Source organism: Rhamphochromis longiceps, linkage group LG2, assembly GCF_057381845.1.
Source record: "Rhamphochromis longiceps isolate RC_006_pf linkage group LG2, R_longiceps_female_GT1.1, whole genome shotgun sequence".
In the NCBI taxonomy this organism is placed as follows: Eukaryota; Metazoa; Chordata; class Actinopteri; order Cichliformes; family Cichlidae; genus Rhamphochromis; species Rhamphochromis longiceps.
The window spans coordinates 34,534,177-34,552,524 of NC_140558.1; the positions used below are offsets into that span (position 1 = coordinate 34,534,177).

General features: G+C 41.5%; 4 protein-coding genes across 30 annotated transcripts in view; all 4 read left to right on the forward strand.

The window, feature by feature from the left end:
• Positions 1-18,348, forward strand: part of LOC146677678 (protocadherin gamma-C5-like) — a 285,476-nt gene that overhangs the window by 169,855 nt on the left and 97,273 nt on the right. The window contains exon 1 of one of the 27 annotated variants that reach the window (XM_085425008.1): positions 3,789-6,490. The exons of the other annotated variants lie outside the window; for them this stretch is intronic. Coding sequence (XP_085281134.1) covers positions 4,106-6,490 — 2,385 coding nt within the window. The 5' untranslated portion in view covers positions 3,789-4,105. Of the gene's footprint in view, positions 1-3,788; positions 6,491-18,348 lie in introns of those variants that run through there. 27 annotated transcript variants of the gene reach the window in all.
• On the forward strand, positions 7,639-10,447 carry LOC146677701 (protocadherin gamma-A2-like). The gene has a single exon (XM_085425302.1). The coding sequence runs from the start codon at positions 8,017-8,019 to the stop codon at positions 10,432-10,434; it is 2,418 nt and encodes an 805-aa protein (XP_085281428.1). The 5' UTR covers positions 7,639-8,016; the 3' UTR covers positions 10,435-10,447.
• LOC146677702 (protocadherin gamma-A2-like) lies at positions 12,103-14,071 on the forward strand. The gene has a single exon (XM_085383413.1). The coding sequence runs from the start codon at positions 12,134-12,136 to the stop codon at positions 14,069-14,071; it is 1,938 nt and encodes a 645-aa protein (XP_085239539.1). The 5' UTR covers positions 12,103-12,133.
• On the forward strand, positions 15,033-17,969 carry LOC146677703 (protocadherin beta-16-like). The gene is made up of 2 exons (XM_085383414.1): positions 15,033-17,722; positions 17,952-17,969. Exons 1-2 carry the CDS (start codon positions 15,338-15,340, stop codon positions 17,967-17,969), a joined length of 2,403 nt encoding a protein of 800 aa, XP_085239540.1. The 5' UTR covers positions 15,033-15,337.

Below are 18,348 nucleotides of genomic sequence, written 5' to 3' on the forward strand. Positions count from 1 at the left end.
TTTTTAAAAGCAGCTACTGAGTCCAGAGTTCTTAAGGTTTGGGGGAGAGAGTTTCAAAGTCTAGGGGCCACAATGGCAAAAGCTCTATCACCCTTAGTTCTCATTTTAGTATGTTTTATATCAAGTAAGCCCTGATCAGATGACCTCAGGGACCTGCTAGGGCCATAGGGCTGTAGCAGATCAGAGATGTAGGCTGGTGCCAATCCGTACAAAGCTCTAAAAGTCAAGACCAGGATCTTAAATCGGACTCTAAATTCAACAGGAAGCCAGTGTAGCTGAGATAGCAACAGTGACATGTGTGAATGCTTAGAGGATTTTGTCCAAAGCCTAGCTGCACCGTTTTGCACAACCTGCAGACGGTCCAGAGAACCTTTGCTTAGACACATAAACAGTGAGCTACAATAGTCCAAGCATGAGGAAATAAATGCATGTATAGCAATCTCCAGTTCAGAGTGAGATAAAATAGGGCATAACTTAGCCAAATTTCTTAAATGATAAAAACAAGACTGAACCAGAAATTTAACATGACCATCCAATGTGAGAGTCGAGTCAAAGGTGACACCTAAATTCCTGACAGAGTATTTAACATAAACTGAGAGAGGACCAGGGGTTTCACTATCTGGGATAAAAATCTGTCAGGAGCACATACAAGGACTTGAGTTTTCCCCTCGATGAGTTGGAGGAAATTTGCAGCCACCCAACGTTTCATCAAATCTAAGCAGTCATTCAGAAGCTGAAGCATAGATAAATCACGGGGCTTAAAAGAAATGTACAACTGAATATCTTCAGCATAACAGTGATAAGAAATGTCCTCAAAAGAGCCGATAGCCGAGAGAAGATGTATTAAAAACAATAAAGGCCCCAAAACCAAACCTTGAGGGACACCATAAGTAAGGGATGTAGAGGATGACCTAAACTCGGAGACCACCACAGAAAAGGATCGGTGATGTAGATATGAGCAGAACCACTCTAAGGCAGTTCCAGATAGACCAACCCAATGTTTTAACCGTTCAAGGAGAATGTGGTGGTCAAACGCCAACGTGAGGTCCAGCATGAGTAGAACACAGCATTTTCCTGCATCATTACTCATCAAAATGTCACTAGAGACCCTAAGAAGGGCTGTTTCCATGGAGTGACCTCTACGAAAGCCGGACTGAAACTTATCGCAAATGCTATGTTTGTCCAGACCCGCTATAAGTTACTTAGCCACAACCTTTTCTAGAAACTTAGCGATTAACGGTAATTTAGAAATTGGTCTGTAACTGTTCCAAAGAGAGATGTCTAGCTGAGGTTTTTTTAAAAGTAGGAGAATAGCAGCATTTTTAAAATAAACCGGAACTATGCCAGTGAAGAGTTGATTAAAGTGAGCACACATAGACCAATAGACTGAAAGACATTTTTGAATAATAATGCAGGTACAACGTCAAGTGAACAGGAGGATGCTTTCACTGAATTCACTAGTTTTACCAGCTCAGGTAGTGAAACAGAAGAGAAAGTATCCAAGATGACGGCCAAGATGGGGTGGAGATAGACATAACAGGTGCTGAATGTGAAAAAATTATTCTCACGTTATTAATTTTTGCAAGCAGAAAAGAAAGAAAATTTTCACAGTCCTTATTAGATGAAATAGGAGCCGCAGGTAGAGCAGGAGTAACAATGTCACTAATGGTGTTGAATAGCAGTGTAGGATTACCTCTGCTCCGTGTAACTAAGTGTGAGAAATAGGCAGCCCTCGCATCTCTGATCGCATTATTAAAAGAAATTAAAAGGTCCTTTAGGTAGAGGAGATGAACATTTAGATGAGTTTTCCTCCACCTGCGCTCCGCTTTTCGACAATCACGTTTTAGACAAGGAATACTGCCATTTAGCCAAGGAGGAGATTTGGAGGCAGAAACTCTCCTCATTTTAACTAGGCAAATTTCATCTAAAATAGAAAGGCAATAATTATTAAGAAAAAGATTGGTTGAGAATCGACACCATTATGAGGGGATAACTGTAAGTTAAGCGCATGCGCAAATTTCTCCGCTGTGGAGGAGTTTAAGATGCGAGAGCTAACCATCCGTTGAACAGGGATTAAAAGACATGTTAAAAACAATAACATGGTGATCAGAAATAGAAATGTCCTCAGAGCAAACCCAAAGTAAGAACAAGGTCCAGTGTGTGACCTTTGCTATGTGTAGGACCGGACACATGCTGAGCAAAATGAAAAGAATCCTTAATGTTGATAAAGTCTCTGGCAAAGGGGTCGGAGTCATCATCAACGTGTATATTAAAGTCCCCAACTATAAGCAACCTAGACAGCTTTATAGTAGAGGATAAGAAGTCACTGTGCCCTGATAAAAAAGCCCATTAGAGCCAGGTGGACGATATACCACAGCAAGGTAAAAGGGATCCTTGTTTCCAATTTTAAGCAGCTGCATCTCAAACGAAAGAAAATGTCCAATTTTCACGGAGCGGCAGGAGAAACGGTCCTGGAAAGCCGCCGCAAGCCCACCACCCCGGCCAGATACCCGAGGCTGGGTTATAAAAGTATAGCCATCCGGGCAGAGTTCAACAAATGACGCGTATTCTACGTCCCGCTGCCAGGTCTCAGTCAGGGGGAAAAAAGTCGAGTTTTTTTGATAATATAAAATCATTCAACAATAATGATTTATTAGACAGAGATCGCACGTTAAAAGTGCCATATTCATCGAGGTAGATGCCTCATTATTTGCAAAGGCTCAAGTTAAAGGACGTAGGTACACAGGGTTTGAGCCATCACGCTCGTAGAATCCACTCACTGAGCGAATAAAGAGCCAGCCGGCAGGAGAGTCTGGATAAACCCTCCTAAGGCAGCACGGTCTCAAAGAGCCGGGCCCAGCATATCCAAACAGGGACGTGGAAAACAAGTCCCCCTCCATGGAGCTTTTCTGAGCACAGGAGACAAGGCACGCTCCACGTCGCTTACCAGCCAAACCCCGCCGCCAGGTAAGCCTGAGCTTTACCTGAATACCCCCTCTTCTCCCTCTCCTTTTCCGTGGTCTAGAGGGACCGCCGAAATGGTCTGACGAAGATCCAGCTAATAGTGGAGGGTGGAAAATGCAGAAGGAGGACGAAGAGAGATCGTGAGGATCGGATGGATAGCAAAGCCAGGCTAGCATACACCAAGGCAGCCAATACATCGTTAAAACTAAGTGAGAACAGTAGAGTAGAAGAAAACAACACAAAAGTAGTAAAGCGCAACAAACTGCACCCGGCAGCGGCAGAGCCAAACACAGGCGCTATCATAACATAGCTCAACAATGAATAACTAGTACATCAATTTTACACACGCGCAAAACAAAAACAATGTTAATATGCTTGAGGAATAATTTTTTTCTAAACAGAATCTTAATGGCATCTAATCAATATTAATATACCTCAAATGTTAACCGCATTCACTTCAGAACCACGGACAGCAGCATTAGCAATATTAATTCATGTTACCTCGTGTCCATTTTGTGCTGTTTCCACAATTCAAGCGCCAAGGTTTACCAGTTATCCATCTTTAAGTAAACTTGTGTTTTCCCGATGCATTTTCCCTTTCGGTCGGTCAGCTGACTTGTTTTATCCGGGCTAACTCTCTTACGCCATTGATATCTTCACATCACAGTCACTGCCTGTTTTTCTTAATATACTGTTATTGTGATCCTAGAAATTAAACACAATAGATTCCCGATTGTTCTTTTTTCAAGTCCAAATGACAGTGTTAAAGATTCTGTAGGCTGATATTACCGAATTTGCACATATTTGACAGTAAGTTGTCCTGCGGATGAATTTTAGATGATATTCTGCAGTTTTATAGTGCGGACTCTTAGGGCCGCTGTTGACCAGAGTGTTGAGGACTGAGACCATGTTTGTAGCAGCACCGCCCATGTAACATCGACATTATGAAGAGGGAACACGACGCACAAAGATCGAGCGATTCTGATCAAGGAGGATAAATACTGAAGAAAGATTTTTATTTTGGAGCGATTTGCTTTCGCTGACCGGAATATACACTTAGGTTTTGACTTTGGAATACATATCTTCTGTTGTGTGGAATATAGATTGTGAATCCACGTTGAGTGAGAAATCTGAAAGAACAATGAAACGGCAAGTACTGCTGTTTGTCTCTCTCCTTTCCCTCGGCCCAGTCTTCGGGCAGGTCAGTTACTCGATTCCGGAGGAAATGACTAGAGGCTCTTTAGTTGGAAATATAGCACAGGATTTAGGTTTAGAAATTAAACGTTTAATATCAGGAAAAGCCAAGATCTATAGCAGAAATAGCGACCAATTCATCGAGCTGAACAGAGAAAGAGGAGTCCTCCTCATCAAGGAGAGAATAGACAGAGAGGCGCTGTGCACAGAGACAGTGCTTTGTGCTTTACATTTTCAGATCCTTTTGGAGAATCCGATGGAATTTTATACGGTTACAGTCCAGATCACAGACATCAATGATAATGCACCAACCTTTGAAAAAAGCGAAATGAATTTCAAAATTAGCGAGTCTGCAACTGCCGGCTCAAAATTTGTTTTGGAACGGGCTGTGGATCTTGATGTTGGTATTAATGCGGTTCAAAACTATGATTTAAAGTCGACCAACAATTTTGCTCTGAGACTGCACAGTAACCCCGATGGACACAAAAACGTTGAGATGGTACTGCAGAAACCTTTAGACAGAGAGAAGCAAGAGCAGATATCCCTCGTGTTAACAGCTGTAGATGGAGGAGAGCCACAGATGTTAGGGACAATGCAGATTCTCATTACAGTTTTAGACGCTAATGATAATGCGCCGGTTTTTACACAGCAAACCTACAAAGCTACAGTCACTGAGAATTCACCTAAAGGAACAGTCGTTGCTACTGTTACAGCGTCAGACGCAGATCAAGGTTCTAACAGTAAAATAACATATTCAATCACAAATACGTTAGGTAACGTAAAGAAAATGTTTGAAGTAAACACAGAAAACGGGCAAGTTTCATTGGTTGGAACCATTGATTTTGAAAAAACAAAACGCTTCCAAATAAATATAGGAGCAAGTGATGAGGGGGGACTCACGGATTCTTGTAAACTGATTGTTGATGTTCTGGATGTAAACGACAATAAACCTGAAATCAACATAATGTCCAAATCGACTGTGATATCAGAGGATGCTAATCTCAACACAGTAGTAACAATGATAAATGTTGAGGACTTAGATTCCGGAGACAGTGGGATCGTGAAATGCTTTATCAACGAAAATGCACCATTTATTATAAAATCATCAACAAATAATTTCTATACCTTAGTAACAGACAGTGATTTAGACAGAGAGAGATCCTCTGAGTATAACATCACTGTGACCTGCTCTGATGAGGGAGTGCCCTCCCTCTCCAGCAGCGTCACTCTCACCTTACAGATCTCAGACGTTAATGATAACGCACCTGTCTTTGAGAGGAACTCATATGAGGCCTACATTGTAGAAAACAACACGCCGGGTCTTTCTGTATTCACAATCAAAGCCACAGACGCTGACTGGAACCAGAATGCCCGTGTTTCTTACATACTGGAGGACTCCTCCGTCAACGGAGTACCAGTCTCTTCATATGTGTCCGTTAGTGCTGATAGTGGAGTCATCCATGCAGTGCGCTCTTTTGACTACGAGCAGATCAAAGATTTCCACTTCCGCGTAAAAGCGCAGGATGGAGGCTCTCCTCCACTCAGCAGCAACGTGACTGTGAAAATAATGATCCAAGACCAGAACGACAACCCCCCTCAGGTTCTGTACCCAGTCCAGACTGGTGGCTCTCTGGTGGCTGAAATGGTGCCTCGTTCAGCAGATGTGGGCTATCTGGTGACGAAAGTGGTGGCTGTTGATGTGGACTCTGGACAGAATGCCTGGCTCTCCTATAAACTGCAGAAAGCCACAGACAGGGCGCTGTTTGAAGTGGGCTTACAGAATGGAGAAATCAGAACTATCCGCCAAGTCACTGATAAAGATGCTGTCAAACAAAGACTGACTGTTATAGTGGAGGACAACGGACAGCCCTCTCGTTCTGCTACAGTCGTTGTTAACGTGGCGGTGGCGGACAGCTTCCCTGAAGTGCTGTCGGAGTTCACTGAGTTGACACACGACAAGGAGTACAATGACAACCTGACTTTTTACTTAGTCTTGGCTCTGGCTGTAGTTTCCTTCCTCTTCATCACGTGTTTAGTGGTTATTATATCAGTCAAAATCTACAGGTGGAGACAGTCTCGCATCCTGTATCACTCCAACCTGCCTGTCATTCCATATTATCCACCTCGATACTCAGACACTTTGGGGACAGGAACTCTGCCACATGTGTACAATTACGAGGTGTGCAGGACGACTGACTCCAGAAAGAGTGACTGTAAGTTCGGCAGAGCTGGTAGTCAGAACGTGCTGATAATGGACCCCAGTTCTACAGGAACAATGCAGCGGATACAGAGTGAAAAGAGCATCCTCGATGAACCAGACTCTCCTCTCGAGGTCAGTTATAAATGTGGCTTCAACTTTATGTCATAATGTCTTTTTAAATGATTCAGTATCCGGCTATACTGTTGAAATTATCCTGCTATTTTACCAAACCATCGATCTTATATATAATTTACATTTTTATTCACTGATGACCTATTAGAACTATAAAGGGGAATTGTTTTACCGTTGTGAAATTGTCCGCTAGGTCTTCTCTAAGTTTTCGTGCAAAAGGTTTTAATGCTAATTATTTTAAATTGTTTCTATATTACATATTGTTATATGAAACGGTGAATCAATTTCTACTTAGTCGTTAAAATTTCCTCTAAAAATGTGATGTAATTAAACTTTAGTTAAAATTATTTAGTGACCTCTTTTCTTATCGGTACCAGAATTTTCAGTCATTTATTTCACTCTTTCATAAGATTTTGCTAAAGACATTTGACTAAATACTCAGCACTGACAATGTTATAATTTAGTTATCATGTCCAGAAAGGGCATAGCGTTTTATTTATTCTTTTTTTTTTTCATTCATTTATTTTTTGTTTTGTTTTCCTTAATGTAAAACAGTGGTGCCCCCACTCATCCTGGTCGTCTAGGATAGTGATTTCAGGACCGCAGACAGCGACACTATTGAACTTATTTGTACTCTTCTTGTATTTTACATATCTTTTTATTATTCCTGTGGGATTTTGTCTTCACAAAATTTGCTTATTTAATACTTTGAGTATGCTTTCACGGAATCATTTTCATGACTGATAATTTTAAGAAAGAAAACACTGTTAGTTGGTTTGGCTGTAGCTCACGAGGTAGGGGAACTCATGTATCAGTGGGACGTGTGGTGTTGGATCAATAGCATCTCCGGTCTGAGTGAAAATTACCTTTGGACAAGATATTGAACCCTGAGCTTCTCCCGATGCGTTCATTGGAGTGTGACTGTTAGAAATGTCTTAGCGCAAGAAAAAATGAATAAATGTGTGAATGAAACATGCTGGACAAGGCGTTTGAGTCTTAAAGCAGGTGTTTTTTAAGCGTTTTGTAGAAACCAGTATATTTACCATTCACACTACATTTGATCTAATTTATATTGAAGTGAGGAATCAACACCGTTGAAGAAAACTTTTGTTTTTTGTTTGTGGGTTGTTGTTTTTTTTTTTATTTAATTTACGTTTCCCGTGATAAACATCTGTGATTGCAAGTCTTCTATTACGGATTGCCTGACGGTAGTGTTCTGCAGTTTTGTTTTTTGAACTCTTAGGGCCGCTGTTGACCAGAGTGTTGATGGCTGACAGTAGGGTTGCAACAGCAGCGTATCTCACATAAACGACGACATAACGAGCACGGGGTACGACGAGAAAGAGCGGATATTCTAGATGCGCAGAATATCTGATGACAAAGACGACATTTATTTTTTTAATTTTCCGTTGTTCTGGGAGGAATATAACGCTAAAAGATTGTTGTGTCTACCAGGAATTGATTTCACTTAATGGAATATATTTTCGCATTGTGGAGCCTCGTTGATAGAATACTAGGATAGAACAATGAAAGGGCCTGCGCTGTTGTTTTTTGCTCTCCTTTCCTTTGGCTCGGTAACTGGACAAGTCAGCTATACAATACCGGAGGAAATGACTAAAGGATCGTTAGTCGGTAATATAGCACAGGATTTGGGTTTACAAATCAAACGTTTAATATCAGGTAAAGCTCGAATTTATACCCGAGACAGCGACCAGTACGTCGAGCTGAACAGAGAAAGAGGAGTCCTCCTCGTTAAAGAAAGGATCGACAGAGAGGCGCTGTGCAGACGGACGACACCGTGTGCTCTACATTTTCAGATCATTTTGGAGAATCCGATGGAATTTTATACAGTTACAGTGCAGATCACCGATATCAATGACAATGCACCAACCTTTGAGAAAACAGAGATGGAGTTTAAAATTAGTGAGTCTGCGGTAACTGGGGCAAAATTTGTTCTGGAAAGGGCTGTGGATGTTGATGTTGGCACCAATGATCTTCAAAGGTACGAACTAAAACCAACTGACAATTTTGTTCTGAAAATGCATAATAATGCTGATGGAAATAAAAACGTTGAGATGGTACTGCAGAAACCTTTGGACAGAGAGAAGCAAGAGCAGATATCCCTCGTGTTAACTGCTGTAGATGGAGGAGAGCCACAGATGTCAGGAACAATGCAGATTCTCATTACCGTTTTAGACGCTAATGATAATGCGCCGGTTTTTACACAGCAAACATACAAAGCTACAGTCACTGAGAATTCACCTAAAGGAACAGTTGTTGCTACTGTTACAGCGTCAGACGCAGATCAAGGTTCGAATAGTAAAGTAACGTATTCAATCACAAATACTTTAGATAATATCAGGGATGTCTTTAAGATAAACCAAGAGAATGGCGAAGTGACTTTAATTGGGAATATTGACTTTGAGGAGTCACGAAATTTTCAAATAAATTTACTTGCTAGTGATGATGGAGGACTAACAGACTCCTCTAGGGTTATTGTTGATGTGTTCGATGTCAATGACAACAAACCTGAAATTAGCATAATGACGAAGGCGACCGTGATTTCAGAGGATGCTAAACTCAATACAGTCGTTATGATGATAAATATCGAAGATAAGGACTCGGGAGAAAACGGAAAAGTTTATTGTTCAGTAAGCGAAAACATACCATTCATGCTAAAAAAATCTACAAATAATTTCTATAATTTAATAACAGACAGTGATTTAGACAGAGAGATATCCTCTAATTTTAACATCACTGTGACCTGCTCTGATGAGGGAGTGCCCTCCCTCTCCACCAGTGTCACTCTAACCTTACAAATCTCAGACGTTAATGATAACGCACCTGTCTTTGAGAGGAGCTCATATGAGGCCTATATTGTAGAAAACAACACACCGGGTCTCTCTATATTCACAGTCAAAGCCACAGACGCTGACTGGAACCAGAATGCCCGTGTTTCTTACATACTGGAGGACTCCTCCGTTAACGGAGTGCCAGTCTCTTCATATGTGTCTGTTAGTACTGATAGTGGAGTCATCCATGCAGTGCGCTCTTTTGACTACGAGCAGATCAAAGATTTCCACTTCCGCGTAAAAGCGCAGGATGGAGGATCTCCTCCACTCAGCAGCAACGTGACTGTGAAAATGATGATCCAAGACCAGAACGACAACCCCCCTCAGGTTCTGTACCCAGTCCAGACTGGTGGCTCTCTGGTGGCTGAAATGGTGCCTCGTTCAGCAGATGTGGGCTATCTGGTGACTAAGGTGGTGGCTGTTGATGTGGACTCTGGACAGAATGCCTGGCTCTCCTATAAACTGCAGAAAGCCACAGACAGGGCGCTGTTTGAAGTGGGCTTACAGAATGGAGAAATCAGAACTATCCGCCAAGTCACTGATAAAGATGCTGTCAAACAAAGACTGACTGTTATAGTGGAGGACAACGGGCAGCCCTCTCGTTCAGCTACAGTCATTGTTAACGTGGCAGTGGCGGACAGCTTCCCTGAAGTGCTGTCGGAGTTCACTGAGTTGACCCACGACAAGGAGTACAATGACAACCTGACTTTTTACTTAGTCTTGGCTCTGGCTGTAGTTTCCTTCCTCTTCATCACGTGTTTAGTGGTTATTATATCAGTCAAAATCTACAGGTGGAGACAGTCTCGCATCCTGTATCACTCCAACCTGCCTGTCATTCCATATTATCCACCACGTTACTCAGACACTTTGGGGACAGGGACTCTGCCACATGTGTACAATTACGAGGTGTGCAGGACGACTGACTCCAGAAAGAGTGACTGTAAGTTCGGCAGAGCTGGTAGTCAGAACGTGCTGATAATGGACCCCAGTTCTACAGGAACGATGCAGCGGATACAGAGTGAAAAGAGCATCCTGGATGAACCAGACTCTCCTCTAGAGGTCAGTTATAAATCTGGTTTCACGGCATGTTAAGGTATTTTAAAAGATCATAGATTATATATAATATACATTTTCAATCATTGATGGTTTAAGATAACTGCAAAGGTACATTGCCTATTTATTTATTAATTCAGTGCATTAAACATTGAGCACATTTTCAGTGGGCAATCTGGTTTTCCCTGAAAGAGTTTTTCTAATGCAGCTGTTACGATTTCCATATAAAATATTGTTAGATTATCTCTTTAAAAATTTCTGACTGAGAAATTTCATTAGTCCCTTCATCGGCAACAATGTTTCATGCACCGATTTCTTGCTCTTCCGTGACAACAGGCTGAATCATCACCTCACTTTTTTTAAGTAATCACTTCAATATCTTAATAGATAGTACGGTTTCCCCAAAGAACAGAATTAGTTTTGCCTGGTTTTGCACATTCATTATCTCCTCACGAATGCACGGTAAATCATTTTATAAATCATTCCCATCGATTGGCACGTCATCATTTCAGCACCACGAACAGCGATATTAATAAAACTTTCTTTTGTCCTTCCCATGCCCAATTATATTTTTAGTGAGGTACTTATACATTTTAACGTACGTTTATTCTTGTTGTAGTTTTTTGTGAAAATGTACTTCTTGCAGTAATTGACAGGGTGCTTTGACTGATTTTTTGATTATAAAGGAGAAAAAAAAACAAAATAGAAATACATTTGAACCGTAAACTGTGTTGTAGTGTGCAATCGGCGATTACAACGTGGATTGTGTTGTTTCTCTCCAGCTCTCTCTGTCTCTGTCTCTCTCTCTCTCCCTCACTCTCTCGCTCTCTCGCTTCAATTTCTTGTATTATTTACTTAAAGTCTTACTTGTTACACTTCGCTAACAGCAAGTCTTTTGAACAGTGTAATTTAGGGAGCTGTTGTGCAGTTTTCTGTTATGAACTCTTAGGGCCGCTGTTGACCAGAGTTTTGACGGATGGGAGCAGGGTTATAGCAGCTGAGTACCTCCCATATACGCCCGCATAACGAGGACGGGGTATTACGAGAAAGACCAGGCATTCTCGATCCGCAGAATTTCAGATTAAAAATACGACGATTTAAGACTATTCGATGTACAGAGGACTGTAAAGCTACAAGACTGACGTCTGACTTTGGAACTCCTTTCACTCAGCTGGATGCATGCTCTCGTTGTGGAGCATCGTTGATAAAATCCTAGGGTAGGACAATGAAAGGGCCAGCGCTGTTGTGTTTTGCTCTCCTTTCCTTTGGCTCGGTAACTGGACAAGTCAGCTATACAATACCGGAGGAAATGACTAAAGGATCGTTAGTCGGTAATATAGCACAGGATTTGGGTTTACAAATCAATCGTTTAATATCAGGTAAAGCTCGAATTTATACCCGAGACAGCGACCAGTACGTCGAGCTGAACAGAGAAAGAGGAGTCCTCCTCGTTAAAGAAAGGATCGACAGAGAGGCGCTGTGCAGACGGACTACACCGTGTGCTCTACATTTTCAGATCATTTTGGAGAATCCGATGGAATTTTATACGGTTACAGTGCAGATCACAGATATCAATGATAATGCACCAACCTTTGAAGAAGCTGATATTGAATTTAAAATTAGTGAGTCTGCGGTAATTGGTGCAAAATTTGTTCTGGAAAGGGCTGTGGATCTTGATGTTGGCACCAATGATCTTCAAAGGTACGAAATAAAACCAACTGACAATTTCGTTCTTAAAATGCATAATAATGCTGATGGAAATAAAAATGTTGAGATGGTACTGCAGAAACCTTTAGACAGAGAGAAACAAGAGCAGATATCCCTCGTGCTAACAGCTATAGATGGAGGAGAGCCACAGATGTCAGGAACAATGCAGATTCTCATTACAGTTTTAGACGCTAATGATAATGCTCCGGTTTTTACACAGCAAACATACAAAGCTACAGTCACTGAGAATTCACCTAAAGGAACAGTTGTTGCTACTGTTACAGCGTCAGACGCAGACCAAGGTTCGAACAGTAAAATAACATATTCAATCACAAACAAAGTGGATGACGTCAGGAAAGTCTTTAACATAAACAAGGAGAACGGCGAAGTGACTTTAATTGGGAATACTGACTTCGAGGATTCACGAGGTTTTCAGTTAAGTTTACGTGCTAGTGATGTTGGAGGACTAACAGATTCCTGTAAACTGATTGTTGATGTTCTGGATTTAAATGACAACAAACCTGAAATCAACATAATGTCTAAGTCGACTGTGATTTCGGAGGATGCTAAACTCAATACAGTTGTTACAATGATAAACGTTGAAGACAGGGACACTGGAGAAAGAGGGAATGTTCAATGTTCAGTTAGTGATAGTGTACCTTTCATTTTGAAATCATCAACAAATCACTTCTATACCTTAGTAACAGACAGTGATTTAGACAGAGAGAGAGCCTCTGAGTATAACATCACTGTGACCTGCTCTGATGAGGGAGTGCCCTCCCTCTCCACCAGCGTCACTCTCACCTTACAGATCTCAGACGTTAATGATAACGCACCTGTCTTTGAGAGGAGCTCATATGAGGCCTACATTGTAGAAAACAACACACCGGGCCTCTCTATATTTACAGTCAAAGCCTCAGACGCTGACTGGAACCAGAATGCCCGTGTTTCTTACATACTGGAGTACTCCTCCGTTAACGGAGTGCCAGTCTCTTCATATGTGTCCGTTAGTGCTGATAGTGGAGTCATCCATGCAGTGCGCTCTTTTGACTACGAGCAGATCAAAGATTTCCACTTCCGCGTGAAAGCGCAGGATGGAGGCTCTCCTCCACTCAGCAGCAACGTGACTGTGAAAATAATGATCCAAGACCAGAACGACAACCCCCCTCAGGTTCTGTACCCAGTCCAGACTGGTGGCTCTCTGGTGGCTGAAATGGTGCCTCGTTCAGCAGATGTGGGCTATCTGGTGACGAAAGTGGTGGCTGTTGATGTGGACTCTGGACAGAATGCCTGGCTCTCCTATAAACTGCAGAAAGCCACAGACAGGGCGCTGTTTGAAGTGGGCTTACAGAATGGAGAAATCAGAACTATCCGCCAAGTCACTGATAAAGATGCTGTCAAACAAAGACTGACTGTTATAGTGGAGGACAACGGGCAGCCTTCCCGTTCAGCAACAGTCATTGTTAACGTGGCGGTGGCGGACAGCTTCCCTGAAGTGCTGTCGGAGTTCACTGAGTTGACCCACGACAAGGAGTACAATGACAACCTGACTTTTTACTTAGTCTTGGCTCTGGCTGTAGTTTCCTTCCTCTTCATCACGTGTTTAGTGGTTATTATATCAGTCAAAATCTACAGGTGGAGACAGTCTCGCATCCTGTATCACTCCAACCTGCCTGTCATTCCATATTATCCACCACGTTACTCAGACACTTTGGGGACAGGAACTCTGCCACATGTGTACAATTACGAGGTGTGCAGGACGACTGACTCCAGAAAGAGTGACTGTAAGTTCGGCAGAGCTGGTAGTCAGAACGTGTTGATAATGGACCCCAGTTCTACAGGAACGATGCAGCGGATACAGAGTGAAAAGAGCATCCTGGATGAATCAGACTCTCCTCTTGAGGTTAGACTGCCCTTAAATGTTTTCTACATCATCATACAAATATCAGATTGCCTTCAAGCCTTATAGATCATATATAATACAATTAAAATAACGTTATCGTCCATATGATCTCAAATTTGTATTTCCAGTGGCTTATATTTCCACTTAAACAAACTGTTATTTATTAAGATTTGGAATTTTTTTCGTTTCATATTTTACATTTTAGGAATGACAAATACCGACCTCATGTTTATTACATGTTGACTTTGCATATTTCGTGTAAGTGTTTTCCAGTTCAGTACTCACTTCTCTGTACATGTATATGTTCCGTTACTTTGGGAATTGTCAGTAATCTCTTATTGTGATTCAATCTAGCTTTTTTGTTGAGGAGATCAATATTTCATGTCCACTCATTTTATAGATTTTGTTTTAATTGTTGCAAATAAATGCCCCTCATCTGACAGGATTTCTTTCGTGGTGCCTGCCTCACTGACGTAGAGGCAAGCGCCACAAATCTGGCGTTGTCCATTTCAGAACGCTGGACAGCAACTTAAGTCCATCGCCATCTATTTACCCCGTTAGTGTTTCCCCATTGTGTCCTGAGTTTTGTTTCAATGTGATTCAGGACTGAACAAATGTTTTCTGAACATTATAACCGCTTTAGCCTACCAGGTGTTTCATTCAATGCTCTCAAATCTTCATAGTTTTAATTTTTTACATATATATATATATATATATATATATATATATATATATATATATATATATATATATATATATATATATATATATATAATGTGTGTGTGTGTGTGTGTGTGTGTGTGTGTGTGTGTGTGTGTGTGTGTGTGTGTGTGTGTGTGTGTGTGTGAGAGAGAGAGAGAGCGACTGAGCAGCCCAAGGTTAAAGTTACTTTAAAAATGTCTCTAAACCAACCTTCCAGAGGCGTGAATATGATCCGTATTATTTGGTAATGGATTTCCGTGTGCGTTTTCAGTATAAATATTACCATTTGACTTGGTATTTTTGTGACTTATTTTAAAAAGAAAAAACCTTCATGTTGGCTGTCTGCAGTTTTCTAAGGTGAACTCTTAGGGCCGCTGTTGACTAAATTGTCAACAGCCGAGTAGGGTTATAACAGCAACTCCCTCGTAACGTCGGTATAGCGAAGAAAGAACAGAACGACAAAGGACGGCCTCGAGATATACACAGTATTTGGATGCAAAGGACATCGACCGTTTTAGTACATTTTCTCATGTGTGGATGATAAACGTGCGAAATTGAAGTTTGACGTTTAAAGCGTGATTTGTAGGATATTATCACAGTGAACATCCATTGGCAAAATCGCATAAAACAATGGCAAGGCAAGTACTCCTGTTTATCTCTCTTCTCGCCGTCGGCTCGGTGCTCGGACAAGTGAGCTATACAATACCAGAGGAAATGACTAAAGGATCGTTAGTTGGTAATATAGCACAAGACTTGGGTTTACAAATCAAACGGTTGACTTCAGGTAAGGCTCGGATTTATGCTCGAGACACCGATCAGTACGTCGAGCTGAACAGAGAAAGAGGAGTCCTCCTCGTTAAAGAAATGATCGACAGAGAGGCGCTGTGCAAACAGACGACGCCGTGTGCTCTACATTTTCAGATCATTTTGGAGAATCCGATGGAATTTTATACGGTTACAGTGCAGATCACAGATATCAATGACAATGCACCTACTTTTAAAAAAACTAAAACCATTTTCAAAATTAGCGAAACGGCGCTCATCGGGGCAAAATTTGTTCTGGAAAGGGCTGTGGATCTGGATGTTGAAATGAATAGTGTTCAGTCATATGAGTTAAAACCAAGTGACAATTTTGCTCTCAAACTGCACAGCAACTCTGATGGAAATAAAAATGTTGAGATGGTACTACAGAAACCTTTGGACAGAGAGAAACAAGAGCAGATATCCCTCGTGTTAACAGCTGTAGATGGAGGGGAGCCACAGATGTCAGGAACAATGCAGATTCTCATTACAGTTTTAGACGCTAATGATAATGCTCCGGTTTTTACACAGCAAACATACAAAGCTACAGTCACTGAGAATTCACTTAAAGGAACAGTTGTTGCTACTGTTACAGCGTCAGACGCAGATCAAGGTTCGAATAGTAAAATAACATATTCAATCACAAATGCAGCAGATGATGACACCAGAATATTTGAGATTAATGAGGAAAACGGGAATGTTGTATTAATTGGAATAATTGACTATGAAAAGTCAAGAAACTATCAAATAAATTTACTTGCTAGTGATGAGGGTGGACTCACGGATTCGTGCAAATTAATTGTCGATGTGCAAGATGTAAACGACAACAAACCTGAAATCAACATAATGTCGAAGTCAGCTGTGATATCAGAGGATGCTAATCCCAACACAGTAGTTACGATGATAAACATTGAAGACAAGGACTCGGGGGAAAACGGAAAAGTGCAGTGTTTTATGAGTGATAACGTACCTTTCGAATTAAGAGCATCTTCAAATAATTTCTATACCTTAGTAACAGACAGTGATTTAGACAGAGAGAAAGCCTCTGAGTATAACATAACTGTGACCTGCTCTGATGAGGGAGTGCCCTCCCTCTCCAGCAGCGTCACTTTCACCTTACAGGTCTCAGACGTTAATGACAACGCACCTGTCTTTGAGAGGAGCTCATATGAGGCCTACATTGTAGAAAACAATACGCCAGGTCTCTCTATATTCACAGTCAAAGCCACAGACGCTGACTGGAACCAAAACGCCCGTGTTTCTTACATACTGGAGGACTCCTCCGTTAACGGAGTGCCAGTCTCCTCATATGTGTCCGTTAGTGCAGATAGTGGAGTCATCCATGCAGTGCGCTCTTTTGACTACGAGCAGATCAAAGATTTCCACTTCCGCGTAAAAGCGCAGGATGGAGGATCTCCTCCACTCAGCAGCAATGTGACTGTGAAAATAATGATCCAGGACCAGAACGACAACCCCCCTCAGGTTCTGTACCCAGTCCAGACTGGAGGCTCTCTGGTGGCTGAAATGGTGCCTCGTTCAGCAGATGTGGGCTATCTGGTGACTAAAGTGGTGGCTGTTGATGTGGACTCTGGACAGAACGCCTGGCTCTCCTATAAACTGCAGAAAGCCACAGACAGGGCGCTGTTTGAAGTGGGCTTACAGAATGGAGAAATCAGAACTATCCGCCAAGTCACTGATAAAGATGCTGTCAAGCAAAGACTGACTGTTATAGTGGAGGACAACGGGCAGCCCTCTCGTTCAGCTACAGTCATTGTTAACGTGGCGGTGGCGGACAGCTTCCCTGAAGTGCTGTCGGAGTTCACTGAGTTGACCCACGACAAGGAGTACAATGACAACCTGACTTTTTACTTAGTCTTGGCTCTGGCTGTAGTTTCCTTCCTCTTCATCACGTGTTTAGTGGTTATTATATCAGTCAAAATCTACAGGTGGAGACAGTCTCGCATCCTGTATCACTCCAACCTGCCTGTCATTCCATATTATCCACCACGTTACTCAGACACTTTGGGGACAGGGACTCTGCCCCATGTGTACAATTACGAGGTGTGCAGGACGACTGACTCCAGAAAGAGTGACTGTAAGTTCGGCAGAGCTGGTAGTCAGAACGTGCTGATAATGGACCCCAGTTCTACAGGAACGATGCAGCGGATACAGAGTGAAAAGAGCATCCTGGATGAACCAGACTCTCCTCTTGAGGTTAGTCCTTCTGTTGTAAAAAATAAAATAAAATAACATAAAAATGTGTTTTTTAAGCTTTACAATTAAAATTAAAATAATATAAAATGATAGTTAAAATTTGCGCATCAACGTTCAATACTGTCGTAGTGATCATTTCCAGCACCACAGACAGCGGAAATAAGAACCTTTCTGCCTGAACCCCAAACATGCAGAATTTATTTCATTTCTTTATGATTTCCTTCCCTAGGGAACAATGGCGCACTAGTATGTACTTATATATGTACTTATTTTAAGTGTTTATGTTTTTGATTTTTTTTCTCTCTTTCTTTTTTCTTTTATTTCTCTTTTTTGGTCGTGGTGGTGCCGTTCTGACTACTATCCGACATCTAAAAAAAAACAAATAGCTTGAAGACCAGAGGGTTTTTTATTTGTTTTTAAAATTTAAACGTAGTCACTGCGTTTTCCCTTCTGTTTTTCTTTTTTAAACAATTTCAGTATTTTTTTTTTAATTGTCTTCGACGAGTTGGGTTTAGCAGTACTATTTTTTGTCTGTTTGCTTGTTTTTCAAACCTCAAATATTTGTTTAACCTTGCACTGATTTTCTTGTCATAAATCAGTGTAGTGTAGTGTCATGTTTTGTACTC